The 16,600-nt window shown below is 43.9% G+C and overlaps 1 protein-coding gene across 1 annotated transcript in view; it reads right to left on the bottom strand.

Moving 5' to 3' along the window:
• HIP1R (huntingtin interacting protein 1 related) overlaps positions 1-16,600 on the bottom strand; it is a 186,399-nt gene that overhangs the window by 15,101 nt on the left and 154,698 nt on the right. Inside the window, exons 23-25 of the mRNA XM_068244209.1 lie at positions 12,942-13,052; positions 1,701-1,759; positions 1,314-1,344 (exon numbers count right to left, since the gene is read on the bottom strand). Coding sequence (XP_068100310.1) covers positions 1,314-1,344; positions 1,701-1,759; positions 12,942-13,052 — 201 coding nt within the window. The remainder of the gene's footprint in view (positions 1-1,313; positions 1,345-1,700; positions 1,760-12,941; positions 13,053-16,600) is intronic.

Below are 16,600 nucleotides of genomic sequence, written 5' to 3'. Positions count from 1 at the left end.
ACGATTTATCCAGCTTGTAAAAGATAAGAGAGAAGAGAGAAGCTGCTCTAATCTAAATAACACACAGGCAGTGTGCATAGAGGGGCCTGGAAGGGGGAGTTCATAGCAGAACCACAACACTGAAGAACTTGGCAGCCTTCCAGACACAGGCTGACAAGTCTGACAAGAGAGAGATAAGTTGATTTATTACAGAGACTGTGATAGTAGAAAGTGCTGCAGTAAGCCAGAACACAGAATAGCTTTTAGGACTTGTAGGATGATAAAAAACAGGATGCAATTTTTGTTACGGAGTCTCTTTAAAGCATTACAGTCAGAAGGCAGCATAAGCATTAGGAACTCCGCATCTTCGCAAAGGGTCTGGCAATCAAAGTCATTTTATTTTCCAAGTCAAGCCAAGGTAATTTAAACACCTAAGGTATACTTTGACTTGGAAACAAAAAAAAATGAAAAATAATCCATGGTAAAAACCTGCAAAATGGGAAACGTCACATTAATCTCCTCCAACAGGGTCCCTAGATAAGTAAGCCTCAAATAAATCAATTATGATCCAATAGGATAAGCTGATAAAATCGTAATCGAGTTCTACTCATCAAAGCAAGCTCAATTCCTATAGTTTTCAGCAGAAATCCATCAAGCATTGATCAAAATTGCAAGTGTTGCACTGATCGATCCAGTGTGGCACTATGGGCCACCAATCCCCAGCAACTCCCTCTCCACCATGCCCAGATTTTCTAACATGTCCAATCAGACATTTGATCAATGGACTGGTCAAAACTGACAGGAAGTCAGATATACGGTGATTTGCTGGCAGATTTGATTATTGTGATTAAATCTGACAGAAACAAATCAGAAAAACCAATGGTATATGGGCCAAACTTTAGTACCACATAAATGACAGCCATGATCTCCCCTGCAGGGACTGGACTGCAGCTACACACTGTTTCCAGACAGTGCTGCATGCACTCTAATAAAGAGTGGATACGTGAAACTGCACTGTAATATCTATAGTGACTGATGGGGGTGTAGGACACAGCATGAAGCAACTTGACACGGAGGAGGGCGAGTATACTCTCCTCCCTTCCTTTACATTTTAAGTGGAGATTCAATTTACCACAAAGGAAAGATATACATCCTAGGGCAGTAGACAAAGCAGCGAGTCCATGAAGAAAAATAAATCAATAAATAAAAAAAAAACCTTGTGGCTTCAGCAGGCAGAGGTTCTGGTTTCTGTACAGCAGTCTCATTGATCCCACCCACATGACAAACTAGTGACATTAACACTGTATAGGTGATGTGTTGCAATGCATGCTCACCTTCATTAGGTCTGTACACGAGTTAAGTATCCTGTCCAGAGAGAAAACAAATAAGCAATTTACGTAATACTTGCAATTCCTTCTGAGAAGCATCCTCAAACAATTAACCAAGCTTTTTTTTTTTTTTTTTTAAGCATAGCTCTCTCTAAATCTTGAAGAGCATGTTATTGGCAAATCAGGGGCCATATCAGTTTTCAGTACTAGTTTATACTGGACATCTCTCTGTGGGTTAGAGGTGCACAAAGCTGCATTATGAATACTCTGGGCATCTAGAAACAGAATGCTATAAACACTTAGTAACAGCTTGACTACTCACAGTGACTCATACATTCAATGTGGAACTACAGGAATGACAAGGTCACCACTGTCACACATATTACAACTAACCTTTCATTTACTTCAAGCTTCACTCCAGAGCTATCTTTCCGTGCTTGGTTCATCATTTCCTGTTGGAGAATAGCACATTCATTATTTCTACATTTTTATTTACACAACTCATGTGACAAAAAAATTCATGATCGCCTACAGCTAAGAAAAGATGTATACAGTAGTGAGGACACATATACACACTGATTCAGCGAGCAACAGTCTTGCCTTCTTTTATAAAGTGCCATAATGTTACTCTACACTTTACATTGCACATAAAACTAAAAAAAAGCCTTTTTAATAAATAAATAAATAAAAATACCCTCCAGCAGGCAAAGTACTTGTTAGAAACGTAGGGCCTCGGGAACACTGTTATATATTTTGAGATATGCAGCACTGTCTGATGGGCACACTTCTAACAATGCAACACAAAGCTGTTCCATTTAGTATATAGTTGAATGGGTTCAGTTCTGCAACGGGGAGCAACGCAAGAGCCACTGGGGTTGCATGACAGTGTGCACAGACTCCAACCTTGCTGAAGTAGGTACAGTTTGTTAACAGAAGTCATCCTATGGAAACAGCATTTACTGACGTAGGTTTTGCATTTGATGGGGGGCCCCCCCCATCAAGGTTTTGCTCTGGGCACTATAATTTCAGTTAAAAATCTGGATGCAGAAAAAAAAAATGGTAGCATAAAAAAGGAAAATAAACCATAGGAACAGTGATACGCATGTTCTCAAGATGTAGACGTCACTTTCTTCTGATGTCTGTATTAAGTAAGGTTTGCTTTCCATGAGAACATTTTTGCATGAGCATTGCCTCATGAATAGCCAATAAGGCCAAATTTGCAAAGCCAGATAAGTCAGGTGTTCACTAAGGGCGTGATTCACAAAAGAGTGCTGTTAGCACGGCAGTTTTTGCGCGATCACGAATTTTCGCGCGCAATTAAACGGTTTCATGTGCAATCGTGAATTTTCACACAAAATGGATATCGGTTTTGCGTGCAAATGCGAATTTTCGCGTGAAAACAACGATTGTGCACGAAAATGTTTAACTGCGCGCCAAAATTCGCGATCACGCGCAAACCGCCATGCTAACAGTTAGCACTCTTGTGAACCAAGCCCTTGGTGTTTAATGCACACATTCAATTCTTTGTGTAAGCATTTCACTTCTATCCTCCTTTGGAGGCAGGCGGTGGATGGCTTGTTCTAGGTGGTGTGAGCCCTGGAGTGAGCTGTCTGCGCCTGTCCTCCCCCCCCCCCCCTTGGAGTGCTGCGTGTCGAGCCAACCCCGAGCTCTACAAGCTTGGGGTGACCCATGCTGCACTCCTTTATTATGTGTTGCACCCAAGTCATGCTCCGCAGCAGAACGCAATGGACGTTAAGGTAAGTGCCTGTTTTCAATTTAGGAGGCGGGTGTGGACGGCCCTCCCCAGCGTTGGCCACGCATCGGGGGGGGGGCGGTCGCCTGCGCCCCCCCCAGGCTCCTCCTCCGGGGTGCCGCTGTGGTCTCCGGGCAGTGAGAGCTTTGGGCCCCGCGGCCCCCCGGTTGTATGGGGGCATTAGGAAGCCTCCCCGTGGTGCTCCTGGATAGTGCTAATGAAGCATGAACTAATACCCGCAGGGCAACCGCTTTGCGGTGTTGGTTTTTGACCCTGCATAGTTTGGCATGCGAAAGCAAATGCATTTTTGCATGAGCATTGCCTCATGAACAGCCAATAAGGCCAAATTGCAAAGCCAGATAAGTCAGGTGTTCACTTGGTGTTTAATGCACACATTCAATTATTTGTGTAAGCATTAAGTAAGGTTTGGTTTGCTTTATACATACAAAATTGTAATAATGAATATTACCTGTGAAAGACCAATGTACAAAGGCTTTAGCGCCTTCCCTGGAAATAGCTAGGTACCCATATAAAGTCTTCAGAGTTTAGGGTACCACATATTTAGGGTATGACCTGGGCTATACATTCCAAATCCAAAAAGCTTTATTGGCAGGACCAAATACATTTAGCATTGCCAAAGCAAAACAAAGCATTAAGGGCTGGTGCACACCGAGCGGCTTTTTGGGCGTTTTCAGATCCGCTTGCGGCTGCGGATCTGCTTGGTCAATGTATCTCAATGGGGTGGTGCACACCAGAGCGGCAGGCGTTTTGCAGAAACGAAAAATGCCTGGGTGAGGCATTTTTTGGATTTCGGATGCGTTTCTGCCTCAATGTTAAGTATAGGAAAAACGCAAACCGCTCTGAAAAACGGCACTTCAGAGCGGTTTTGCAGGCGTTTTTGTTACAGAAGCTGTTCAGTAACAGCTTTACTGTAACAATATATGAAATCTACTATACTGAAAACCGCAGCAGCAATCCGCAAAACGCTAGCAAAACGCCATAGAAAAATAAAAAAAAGCGTTTCAAAATCTGCTAGCGTTTTGCGGATCTGCTAGCGGTTTTTGGTGTGCACCAGCCCTGACATGGGGAAAAGGGGAGTTGTGGAAATAAGGGAGGGGTGTAGGGGGCTGGAATATATAGTCCATAGGGGTGGGGGATTTAGGGGGTATACAGTCCATGTGGCATCATGTTTCTCTCAGTTGGTGGCAGGCAGTGACATATCAGGCAGCTATTTGTACAGTTTCTTTTATACATTCATATACACCTACATTTGTGTATTGACTCTGCCCCACGGAGTTGTATACAGCAGTTTTATTTCACACTACTTCTACTCCTGCCAAAATTCAGGATTTGGAGTATGGCTGCTCAACAACAGATAGGAAAGCTTATTTATGTATATTTAAAGATGCCAAATTTCAGTGGGGATATTTGAACTTTTAGTGGAATTTCACATTAAAGTACTCCTGAACTGAGAGGGATATGGAGGCTGCCATATTTATTTAATTTCAAACAATTCTAGTTGCCTGGCAACAAGCTCTTTGCATACAGTATTGTCTGAGTCGCACACCTAAAACAAGTATGCGGCTAATCCAGACATAAGTCAGAGCATCTGATCTGCGGCTAAGAGTATTAGAAACCGAGGCTCAGCAGGACAGACGGGTAAACTTCATTGTTTAAAGGGAAATTAATATGTCTGCCTCCGTATCCCTCAGTTTAGGTGTGCTTTAACCACTTCACCACTGAGGGGTTTTACCCCCTGAGCACCAGAGCAATTTTCACCTTTCAGCGCTCCTTCCATTCATTCGTCTATAACTTTATTATTACTTATCGCAATGAAATGAACTATATCTTGTTTTTTTCGCCACCAATTAGGCTTTCTTTAGGTGGGACATTATGCCAAGAATTATTTTTTTCTAAATGTGTTTTAATGGGAAAATAGGAAAAATGTGGGGAAAAAAATAATTATTTTTCAGTTTTCGGCCATTATAGTTTTTAAATAATGCATGCTACTGTAATTAAAACCCATGAAACGTATTTGCCCTTTTGTCCCGGTTATAAAACCATTTAAATTATGTCCCTATCACAATGTTTGGCGCCAATATTTTATTTGGAAATAAAGGTGCATTTTTTTCAGTTTTGCGTCCATCCCTAATTACAAGCCCATAGTTTATAAAGTAACAGTGTTATACCCTCTTGACATAAATATTTAAAAAGTTCAGTCCCTAAGGTAACTATTTATGTATTTTTTTTAATTGTAAATTTTTTAATTTTTTTTTTAATTACAAAAAAAAAAAAAAATGGGGAGTGTGGGAGGTAATGAGTTAATTTTATGTGTAAAAGTCATTTATTTGTATGTGAAAAATGTGTAGGGTGTAGTTTACTATTTGGCCACAAGATGGCCACAGTAACTTTTTGTTTTAATGCGACCTCCAAGCTTCCTTCCGGAAGCTTGGAGGAAGAATAAGGAGGCTGGACACGTGAGTTTTTTCTCACAATGATCGCGCTGCCCATAGGAGAGCAGCTGATCATTGCGGGGCTTAGATCAACGAACGGGAATGGATTTTCCCGTTCATTGATCTCTGGGCAAGCGGGCGGCGGCGTGTTTACTAGCGGCGGGCGGCGTGTTTACGAGCGGGAGCGCGGGCAGCGTCGGGAACGCGGAAAGTACGTGTTTCTCCGTCCCTGGTTTTTAAAGGATGGAAAAAGGGGCGGAGAAATACGTACGCGCGGGGTAAAGTGGTTAAAGATGAGGTAGAAGTAAACAAAAAATAATGGATTGCGGTGAGAAAATGTAATTTTTAGACCTAGATTTCTAACTCTTAAAACCGATAGGACTCCCAGAAACAAGGTGTGTACACCTGCACGATTTTTCCTCAATTTGTGTCACCTGCTAGGATTAAATTCGATCATGTGGGTGACACAGTGTGCCCCAATGCTGTACAGTCACATTGCTAGACAATTAGCAAGGTGTGCCTATGAAGACAGAAAGAAGGAAAGCAGCTGCGTCTATGAAGACAGAAAGGAAACCAGCGTCAGGAATAAGGAAGCAGCTTCCACGGCCAGGGAAAGAAGGGAAACAATGGACTTAGCCGCTAATGGTCGCTTAATACTCCAGCATACTGGATCATTAAGTGACCTTGGCAGACCTCAGGGAACACCTGTACTAACGCTAGGTTCTGTTGGCCAGATTTATCAAAACATTACCAACAGTTTTTTTCTTCTTAAACAGTGCAAACCAGCAGGGGAACTGTTCTGCATGATAAGATTCTTGCATCCTACTTAATATTGACAGTTTTGACAGTGACAGTTTAGTGTGAATTTCTAGAGCTGCATAACAGTTAAGTGCAAATCCATTCACAAACTGATGCAGATTAAAGAGAACCCGAGGTGGGTTTGAAGATTATTATCTGCATACAGAGGCTGGATCTGCCTATACAGCCCAGCCTCTGTTGCTATCCCAAAACCCCCTAAGGTCCCCCTGCACTCTGCAATCCCTCATATATCACAGCCACGCTGCTGACAAACAGCTTGTCAGAGCTGGCTGTGTTTATCTCTATAGTGTCAGTCTGCTGCTCTTCCCGCCTCCTGCAGAACTCCAGTCCCCGCCTGCATCCCTTCCCTCCCTGCTGATTGGAGGGAAGGGACGGGGGCAGGGACCGGAGCTATGCAGGAGGCGGGGGAGCAGCTGAGACTGACACTACAGATGTAAACACAGCCTCACAGCACGGCTGTGATTTATGAGGGATTGCAGAGTGCAGGGGGACCCTAGTGGGGTTTGGGATAGCAACAGAGGCTGGGCTGTATAGGCAGATCCAGCCTCTGTATGCAGATAACATTCTTTAAACATACCTCGGGTTCTCTTTAAGAAGTGCTTAATAACAGTTCTATAGATCGCACAGCAGAGCAGGCTAGACATGATTTGCGAAGTGCTCCTCCCCCCTGCTGCCAGGTGTCCTGTGAAGCTGTTCTGTGTTTAACTTTTCCACTGCTGGGCATTGATGCAATACAGCAGGTGTGTTGGTTACCTCAGCAACAGCAATTCCCCTCACACACTGAGAGACCTTCCTAACTCCTCCTATTTTACGACAGTTTTAGAAGGAATCTGCACTATTTAGTAATTATTAAGATGTCTGAGACAGTTCTGCATGGATTTCTAAAAACCTACCAATATTTTGTCTAAGACACCCTTGATAACTGTCCCCCTGTGTCTGGAGACAGGCCCAACCAGTCTCCTAGGCCGAGAGCTGTCTTAAAGTGGTATTGTCACCATAAAAATCAAATTTCAACAGCAACTGGTCTGAGTGTATTAAGTGATAAAGATACTAATCCTGCATTCAAAACTTTTTCTGCTGTTATGATTTGGAGTTATCACATACTTAAGGAGCACTGGTCCTTTAGTAGTCGGTGCCAAAGAATTGCATGCTTGAGGTTCTTTTTATCTATAATGTATTCCTCCTCTTCCCTTTATTTCCCTGCCAGCTGCTTATCTGAAACCTAATCCCCTACTCACTTGTGTTTACAAGCAAGGCTGAGGCGACTCAGCGATTGGAGGAGACAAGAAAAAAAAAAAGTAAAGGGCAGAAATGACATCACGAGTTAGCTTTAACTGTGGGCAAAAGACATGGCCCCCACCACTAACAGAATTCTCGTCATTTACTATATAACATTCACTGAAATCAAAACGTGGACAGTATAATACATGTGTTATGTAAGTAGATCAAGTATTTATCTACTTGTGTTTTTCTCCCTGGCTTAGTATGGCTGGTCCTACTGCTTTAATGTACAAGGCTTTATTTAGAAAAAACATTTCTATTGATACAATCCCATGAGTTTATTTTCACTACAGATTTACTAAAGAAAAGTAGCACAGATTAGTCTGGTGAATTCCCACAGCCTGCCTCAAAGGCTCTGAACTGGCAGAACAAGAAAGGGAGGTTTGAGTAATGTCAAAATGTTGAATCCAGATAAACACATAGCATGCAATGTGTACCGTAAATATCTTCATTATATATTTCAAGGGAAGGGTTCATTGACGAGATATGAAAAGGACAAGTAAATGGCAGATAAACACACATTTCAATACAAAGTTGTGTTCAGTTGTGAACAGTTACGGCTATGTTAGACATTTCAATCAGTCTGTTAATATGTTAGAAAGTGGTATGTTTTAGAGTAACAGTTTTCTTTAAAGAGAACCTGTACTGAGTAAAAATATTTAAAATAAACACATGAGGTAACTTCAAATGAACATTACATAGTTACCTTGCCATCAGTTCCTCTCAGAAGCTCACCATTTTCTTCTGACAATGATCCCTTCCAGTTCTGACAACATTTTGTCAGATCTGAAATATATCAGTTGCTGTCAGTAAAATATCAGTTGCTGTCAGTTATAGCTGAGAGGAAAACTGATGTACCAGGTAATGTCCATGTTTCCCTATGGCTCAAGTGGGCGATGTTACAGTTTAACTGTGTGCTGACCAGAAAGCGGTTATGGGTAATGGCCATTTTCAAAATGGAGGACGGAAAATTCCCTTGATCACAGTGAACAAACAGGACGCGGGACAGGAGAAAGACACTGAGGAGTAGACTACATGGAAGGTAAGTATGACTTGTATATGCTTATTTTGACTTTTAATTTTCAGTTCAGGTTTTCTTTAAAGTAAACCTGTGGGGAAAAAAGTGCCCCTGGGAGGTACTTACCTTGGGAGGGGTAAGCCTCTGGATCCTAATGAGGCATTCCCGTCTCCCTCCACCAGCCCAATCCAGTGTTGGCAGTCTGGAGAACAAACAGATATTTACCTTTGCCTGCCAGCGCAGTTGTCTCTCCCCGCTTGGGCTTGCTAGCCTGATCGGGTCCACTCTACTATGCAAGCATGAACAGTCTGCGCAGTAGAACGGACCTGATAGAGTTTGCCCATTTCTGCTAGAGCCAATCGGAAAGCCGCTACTGCACCTACGAGCACAGCTGACAAGCCCCTGTCGGTGAATCTTCAGGGATCCCAGCGCTGGTTCCCCTCTGGTGAGGAGGACTGATGAGGAGGATGGAGGAGGCCTCTTTAGAGTGGCTGGATAGTGTACTGGTTAAGGGCACCGCCTTTCACATGGGAGACCAGGGTTCGAATCCTGGCTAGGGTCAGTACCTATTCAGTAAAGAGTTCAAGGCAAGACTTCCTAACACTGCAGGGTGGCCTCTTGAGCGCGTCCCAGTGGCTGCAGCTCTTGAGCGCTTTGAGTCTAACAGGAGAAAAGCGCTATATAAATGTTCAGATTATTATTATTTAGGATCCAGAGGCTTACGTCTCACGAGTTATGTACCCCCTAGGTGCACTTTTTTTCCCCTTAAGGTACACTAACGCTTTCTGAACCTTGGCAATTTAAAACTATGCACAGTTTATGGTCACTTATCCCTGCTAGGATGTAAATTTCAAGGTCTACAACCCACTATGCTCTAGATCAGGGGTAGGGAACCTTGGCTCTCCAGCTGTGATAAAACTACAAAGCCCAGCATGCATTTGCCTTTATTAATCATGACTTTGGCTGTCAGACTCCTGCAATGCATTGTGGGACTTGTAGTTCCTTAACAGCTGGAGAGCCAAGGTTCCCTACCCCTGCTCTAGATTGTAGTTTCAAAAAGGTTTTATTAAAGAAGGAAAACCAGGTTATACAGTTACAATTCTAGTAACACATTAGGTCTCCATGTAGGGGGCAAATTATAGGAGAAAAAATTAGATGTGAACAAAGGAAAGGAGCTACGTAGGGGACAATCTTAACCACTTGAGGACCCACCCTTTACCCCCCCTTAAGGACCAGCGCTGATCTGTGCTGGGTGGGCTGTGCAGCCCCCAGCACAGATCAGGGTGCAGGCAGAGCGACCAGATCGCCCCCTTTTTTCCCCACTAGGGGGATGATGTGCTGGGGGGGGGGTCTGATCGCTCCTGCCTGGGTGTTGCGGGGGGCACCTCAAAGCCCCCCTCCGCGGCGAAATTACCCCCCTCCCTCTCTTCCCTCCCTTCCCCGGAGATCCGAGGCTGCACAGGAATGGATCTGTCCTGTGCAGCCTCTAACAGGCTCCTGCCTGTCATGTGACAGCGATCCCCGGCCACTGATTGGCCGGGGATCGCTGATCTGGTACAACGCTGCTACTGTTAGCAGCGTTGTACGAATGTAAACAAAGCGGATTATTTCCGCTTGTGTTTACATTTAGCCTGCGAGCCGCGATTGGCGGCCCGCAGGCTATTCACGGAGCCCCCCGCCGTGAATTGACAGGAAGCAGCCGCTCGCGCGAGCGGCTGCTTCCTGATTAATTAGCCTGCAGCCGGCGACGCAGAACTGCGTCGCTGGTCCTGCAGCTGCCACTTTGCCGATGCGCGGTATGAGTGCGCGGTCGGCAAGTGGTTAAAGAGAAACTACGACCAAGAATTGAACTTTAGCCCAATCAGTAGCTGATACTCCCTTTTACATGAGAAATCTATTCCTTTTCACAAACAGGTCATCAGGGGGCGCTGTATGACTGATATTGTGGTGAAACCCCTCCCACAAGAAACTCAGGACTGTGGTACACCTGGCAGTTTCCTGTCTGTGAACCTTGTTGCATTGTGGGAAATAGCTGTTTACAACTGTTTCCAACTGCCAAAAAAGCATGCAGCAGCTACATCACCTGCCAACAGTAAAAATGTCACCATGTAATAAATGTCAGAATGTAAATCAGGGATTTAAAAGATTTTACAATGGGCAAACACTGGCTAAATAGTTTATACATAATTATTGTAAAAATGAAGCACATTATTTTCACTGGAGTTCCTCTTTAAGCAGGTCTCTGTACATCACTTGCCAACCAACTAGAATGCTGAACATATAGTATAATTTATACATCACAATGTACAAAGAAGCAATGTGTAATTCTAACAACATCAGATACCGTATTGTTCAGGTATTGGTAAACTGGGTCATTTGGTCCTTCACAATTGAGATCGTCCTTTTGCGATCCATAACTATGTATTCTTGATATCACATGATTTATAACAAGATGGGAATCTTTCCAGCAAGAGGCCAAATACGATTTTGCAGCATTTGCTATGTGCTGGACCATCCTGTGAGCAGGATGCGTCATACTACTGAGCTTATTGCCTAGAACAAGGATTGCAGGCGGGATCTTTGGGAAAAGAAACCCAGGGGACTTGTGCAACCGAATCACCACCCCCTAGATTATAAGCTTGCAAGAGCAGGGACTTCCTCCTATTGTTTCTTAGTCCACTGTAATTTATCATATTAACGTGTACAATATTGGTTATGTCTCAAACCACATATCTACTATATATGTTTTTGTACTTGCAATGCTGTATCTCCTGATTGTACAGTGTTTTGAACTTATGTATTTATGTTCCCACATACTTGTTTTGGACTTTGTACAGCGTTATGAAAGAGGTTTGTGCTATATACACACGAAAAAAAATAATAACTTTATATACAAAAATAATTAACTTGCTACCGCGCACCTACACTGTTCGATGCTCTGGCGACGCTGCAGACCACTCGTCTGTCTGGACCCTGTGAGCCAATCACAGTGATCACAGAACAAATTCTGAGGGGGAAAAAATCTCTGGTCCTTAAAGGGCCAGAAATGCTTTGTCCCAAAAGAGTAAATAGCAGAAATGCATTTTACAGACTGAAAGGGTCAAAAAAAGAAAGAAAAAAAAAAAAAAGACCTCCTGTGCTTTTAAAGCAGTCGGATTAGCCATACTATGCCAGGGGAAAAAACACGTAGGTAGATAAATACTTGATCTACTTACATAACATGTATTGTAATTTCCACATTTTGATTTCAGTGAATGTTCTATAGTAAATGAAGAGAATTCTGTTCCTGGTGGGGGCCATGTCTTTTGCCCACAGTTTAGTCTAAATCCTGATGTCATTTCTGCCCTTTACTTTTTTTCTTTTCTCCTCCAATCGCTGAGTCACCTCAGCCTTGCTTGTAAACACAAGTGAGCAGGGGAACGCATTTCAGATAAGCAGCTAGGCAGGGAAATAAAGGGAAGAGGAGGAATATATTATAGATAAAAAGGACCCCTAGCATGCAACTGTTTGGCACTGACTACTAAAGGACTAGTGCTCCGTAAATGGAAGTTTCAGGCAGCATGTAAAAAAATTAAAAATCCAAATCCACGTACCTGGGGCTTCCTCCAGCCCGTGGCAGCCAGGATGTGCCCTCGGCACCGCTCCGCAGGCTCCCGGTGGTCTCTGGTGGCGAGCCCGACCTGGCCAGGCCGGCTGCCAGGTCGGGCTTCTTCTGCGCTCCAAAGTGCGTGTCACTCGTGCGCGCTGACGTCATCGGACGTCCTGCGGGCTGTACTGCGGAGGCGCAGAACTACTGCGCAGTACAGCCCGGAGGACATCCGATGTCAGCGTGCACGAGTGACACGCACTTTGGAGAGCAGAAGAAGCCCGACCTGGCAGCCGGCCAGGTCGGGCTCTCCACCGGAGACCACCGGGAGCCTGCGGAGCGGCGCCGAGGGCACATCCTGGCTGCCACGGGCTGGAGGAAGCCCCAGGTAAGTGGATTCGGATTTTTAATTTTTTTACATGCTGCCTGAACCTTCCCTTTAAGTATGGGATAACTCCAAATCATAACAGCAGAAAACGTTTTGAATGCAGGATTAGCATCTTTATCACTTAATACACTCAGACCAGTTGCTGTTGAAATTTGATTTTTAGGGTGACAATCCCGCTTTAAGAGATCACAGTAAAAACAAAACAACAAAAAAAAAAAACTTTTCACTTGTTTGCATTTTATTAAAACACTAATTTGTAGTTTAATTAATAAGTAGAGGTTCTTTTTACAGATTACCTGTATATAACAAAAACAAACAAATATAAAACCAACTGACCTCAATTCTTCGTACAGCATCTTCGATAGCAGCAGAAGTGGAGGCCATCTCTTTGTCCACCATGTCACCCAGCTCCTCCTGCCTAATATCCAAGCTCTTAGGCCTTAACTCCTGGGACAGAAAACATTAGTGCAATTATATTTTTTGGTTTAACACATCGGCTTTATTGGCGAAATAGAAAGAACAAACAAGTTCAAATAACAGAACATTTTAAATAAATTAACCAAAGTCCAATGGTACCCCCCCCCAACCCCGCCAGGCAGCCACCATCTACAAATGGAAAAAGAAGAGACCCAGTAAGGCCTAGCAAAATCAGGAAAGGATATAATATTTAAGCAGCCAGCTATAGAGCATTGAAGCAAGTATCAAGATTGTGTTAAAGTATCCCAAATCAAATGGTATTTGTGTTCTGCACCTCTATGATTATATGTAGCTTCATGGAAGGGAAGAATCTTATCAACTGCCCTGACCCAGTCATCTACTATAGGCACCAAGGGCTGTATCCATATAGCTTGTAAGTGCTTACCCAGTACTGAAGTGTGTTAAACCTGCTTAGCGGTATGGATGAGCAGCTAGCACTTTGCTAGGTTTATGTTGTACGCAATCGCCGCCGATGCGCTGCTACCCGCCGCGCACCGTGGCCATCCGCAGCCCCCCCCCCCCCTCGAGACCCGTGCGCAGCCTGACCAATCCGTGCCAGGCAGCGCTGAGAGGTGAATCGTGAATCCATGTGACGTCACGACGTCTATTCCGTTTGTCGCCATGGCGACGGGGAAGCCCTAAAGGAAATCCCGTTCAGAATGGGATTTCCTGGTGGGCTTGATTGCCGGCAGCGAACGGAAGGGTGGAAGGGATTCGGTAGGGAGGGGGGAATATTGTAGGCTAGCGCTAGGCTACCCTGGCGATCTTAATAGAACGCCAGGGTGGTTTTCAAGAAGGAAAAGCTTCTTATACTTACTACAGGAGCCATGAGGTATTTAACAAGCACATTTTGGGTTCCAGAACACCCCATCCCATCATGCAGAAATTCACAATCTGTTGCTAATAAATGTTCACTTCGGGACATGATCACACCATGAGCTAAACTGTGCCATGGCACATTTAGGTAAAAGAGGCGAGTAATCCAAGCAAAATTTAGATAACTAACCAGGGGTGATGTATGCTCCGTGTAAGACAGAGGCTAAGCAGTCTGTCCAGTATGTGGGGGGAAACCCTAGCAGAATCCGAGAGCCTCCTCCCAATCTTCATTGGAGATCTCCCCAAGATCCTGCTCCCACTGAGACTTCCTGGCATATGCTCTACACATAGCTTAGGCCGCTTTCACAGTGGGACGTTACAGGCGCACGTTAGAGCAGCCTGTAACGCAGCCCAACTCACAGTAATGAAAAATCAATGGGCTGTTCACAGTGCCCACGTTGCGTTACAGTGTAACGCTGCACGTTCAAAGAAAGTGCAGCATGCTGTGCGTTATACGCGGTTTTAGACTGTTTGCACATGCTCAGTAATGTTTTATGGTTTGTGTGCAGGAGAGGAGGAGGGGAGAGTCAGCTATTTTGCCTAGCCACATGGCTAATTAATATTCACTGCAATGCCGGTTCTCTTCCTGTTCGCAATGATTCATATGAATCATTCTCTTCCTGTTCGCAATGATACATATGAATCATTCTCTGCCTGCTAGCAATGATTCATATGAATCATTCTCGGTTCTCTGCCTGCTAGCAAGGATTCATACGAATCATTGCCGGTTCTATCGAAAGAAAATGGCGCACCAAGAGCCGCATGACGCGGCTCTATGTAGCGTCCACCTTTAGCACCACCATGCGTTGCGTTAGAGGAACATTGTGCGACCTTAACGTCCCCTGCAACACAACGTCCCACTGTGTAAGAGCCCTTAATCAAAAGAATAAGTATATATTAGAGTCAGTAACATTTGTGCAATTTAGTGCAAGTAATTATTTTTATGGTGATAGCTAGGGAAGGTCAAATGAGACGCTAATAATTTTGAGTTGATGCACATTGTGTTAATTTTATGCAGATTGGAATTGGACCAAAACAAAATTGGCATCAACTCTGATAAACTGAGCCACCTCTACACATGTATAAAGAGATAGCACAGAATGCACAACTAGCCACGTGGCATGAGACTAACACCCCCCCCCCCCCCCCCCCCATAATATGAAAAGCTATTGAGATAGAGAAATGCACCCTTTACACTTGCTAGTGTTCATTTCCTAAAACAAGACTAGTAAATTACTTAGCAATTTATTTCATTAATTTGGAATAAAACCAAAACAAGGAGGTGGCCTGTAGATCCCAGCACCACCTTCATGGGACGACCTTAAAGAGAATCTGTACTCTAAAATTCTTACAATAAAAAGCATACCATCTCTTCATTATGTTCTCCTGGGCTCCTCTGTGCTGTTTCTGCCACTCCCTGCTGCGATCCTGGCTTGTAATGAGCAGTGTTTACAAACAAAATACTGGCTTCTAACCAGAGTATCATAGGCTGAGAACTAGCTTACTATGTGACTCATGAAAAGCTTGGAGATGGTGTGTATAGCTTCTGCCAATGACAAGCAGTACTGCACATTCCACACATTCCAGCCTGAGCCCGACAGACCCGACAGAGGAGAGAAGATAAGATTTATTACAGAGACAGTGCAACTAGAAAAGGTTGCAGTAAGACGGACCACATTAGAACAGGTATAGGAACTTCGAGGATAGAAGAAATAAGGCTCAAAATTTTGTTACAGAGTCTCTTTTAGGTCAGAGGCTAGATAACCAATTAGCCTTCTGTTACTTTTTTTTTAGTTCTGCTGAAGAGTAAGCACATCCCTCCTCCAAGCAATTCTGTCATCTTCAGGTAAAACATTTTGATAAATAGTGGGACATACAGACTCCCTTCTAACTACAGCCAGCTTTGAGAATAGATAATACTAAGGCCCAAGGGAGACACAAAAGTTACAAGGGAGACAATTAGGAGGGAGAAGATCCACAATACACCCCCCCCCCCCTGCACTATGGACACACCAAGTATATTTTTTCCATTTTTTGTCCTCTCAGGCTACTTACACACCATGACGTTGCGTTTTAGGGGACATCCCTAATGCAACGTATGGTGGTGTTGAAGTTGGACATCAGATTAAGCTGCGTTATCCGGCTCTCAAAGCAGCCGCTCCAGGTTAGTGATAGGAAGTCCGGATCTTTTTAAGGATTCGGATCATTTGAATCGGATCATTGAAAATATCCGGATCTTTGAACCGAATCATTTTAATCTTTTTACTAGGGAAGCAGACTGGGTGAAATGACTAGCAGGAAAGGACTTTCCCTGCACTGTACATTCTGTATGTTCCTGTTTCTTCCAGACAGACATCCACTGTGAACCGAATCTTTCATTGTGATGATCCGGATGATTCGACTCACAAAAAAAGATCCGGATCAAATGAACGATTCGTTCATGATCCGGACAACACTACAGTCCTACCACGAGTCTCTGCAGTGCAGTGAATATTAATTAGCCATGTGGCTGGCCGCGGAGGAGGAGGGGAGACCTCCTCCTCCAACATTACTGAGCATCTGCAAGCAGTCTAACGCTGCTTAGTCCAGTATAACGTACAGCATGCAGCACTTTGTTTAAACGTGCTGCGTTACTAAGTAAC

This window comes from Hyperolius riggenbachi, chromosome 1 (assembly GCF_040937935.1).
Source record: "Hyperolius riggenbachi isolate aHypRig1 chromosome 1, aHypRig1.pri, whole genome shotgun sequence".
NCBI classification, from domain to species: domain Eukaryota; kingdom Metazoa; phylum Chordata; class Amphibia; order Anura; family Hyperoliidae; genus Hyperolius; species Hyperolius riggenbachi.
This window is presented reverse-complemented; position numbering and strand designations above follow the sequence as displayed.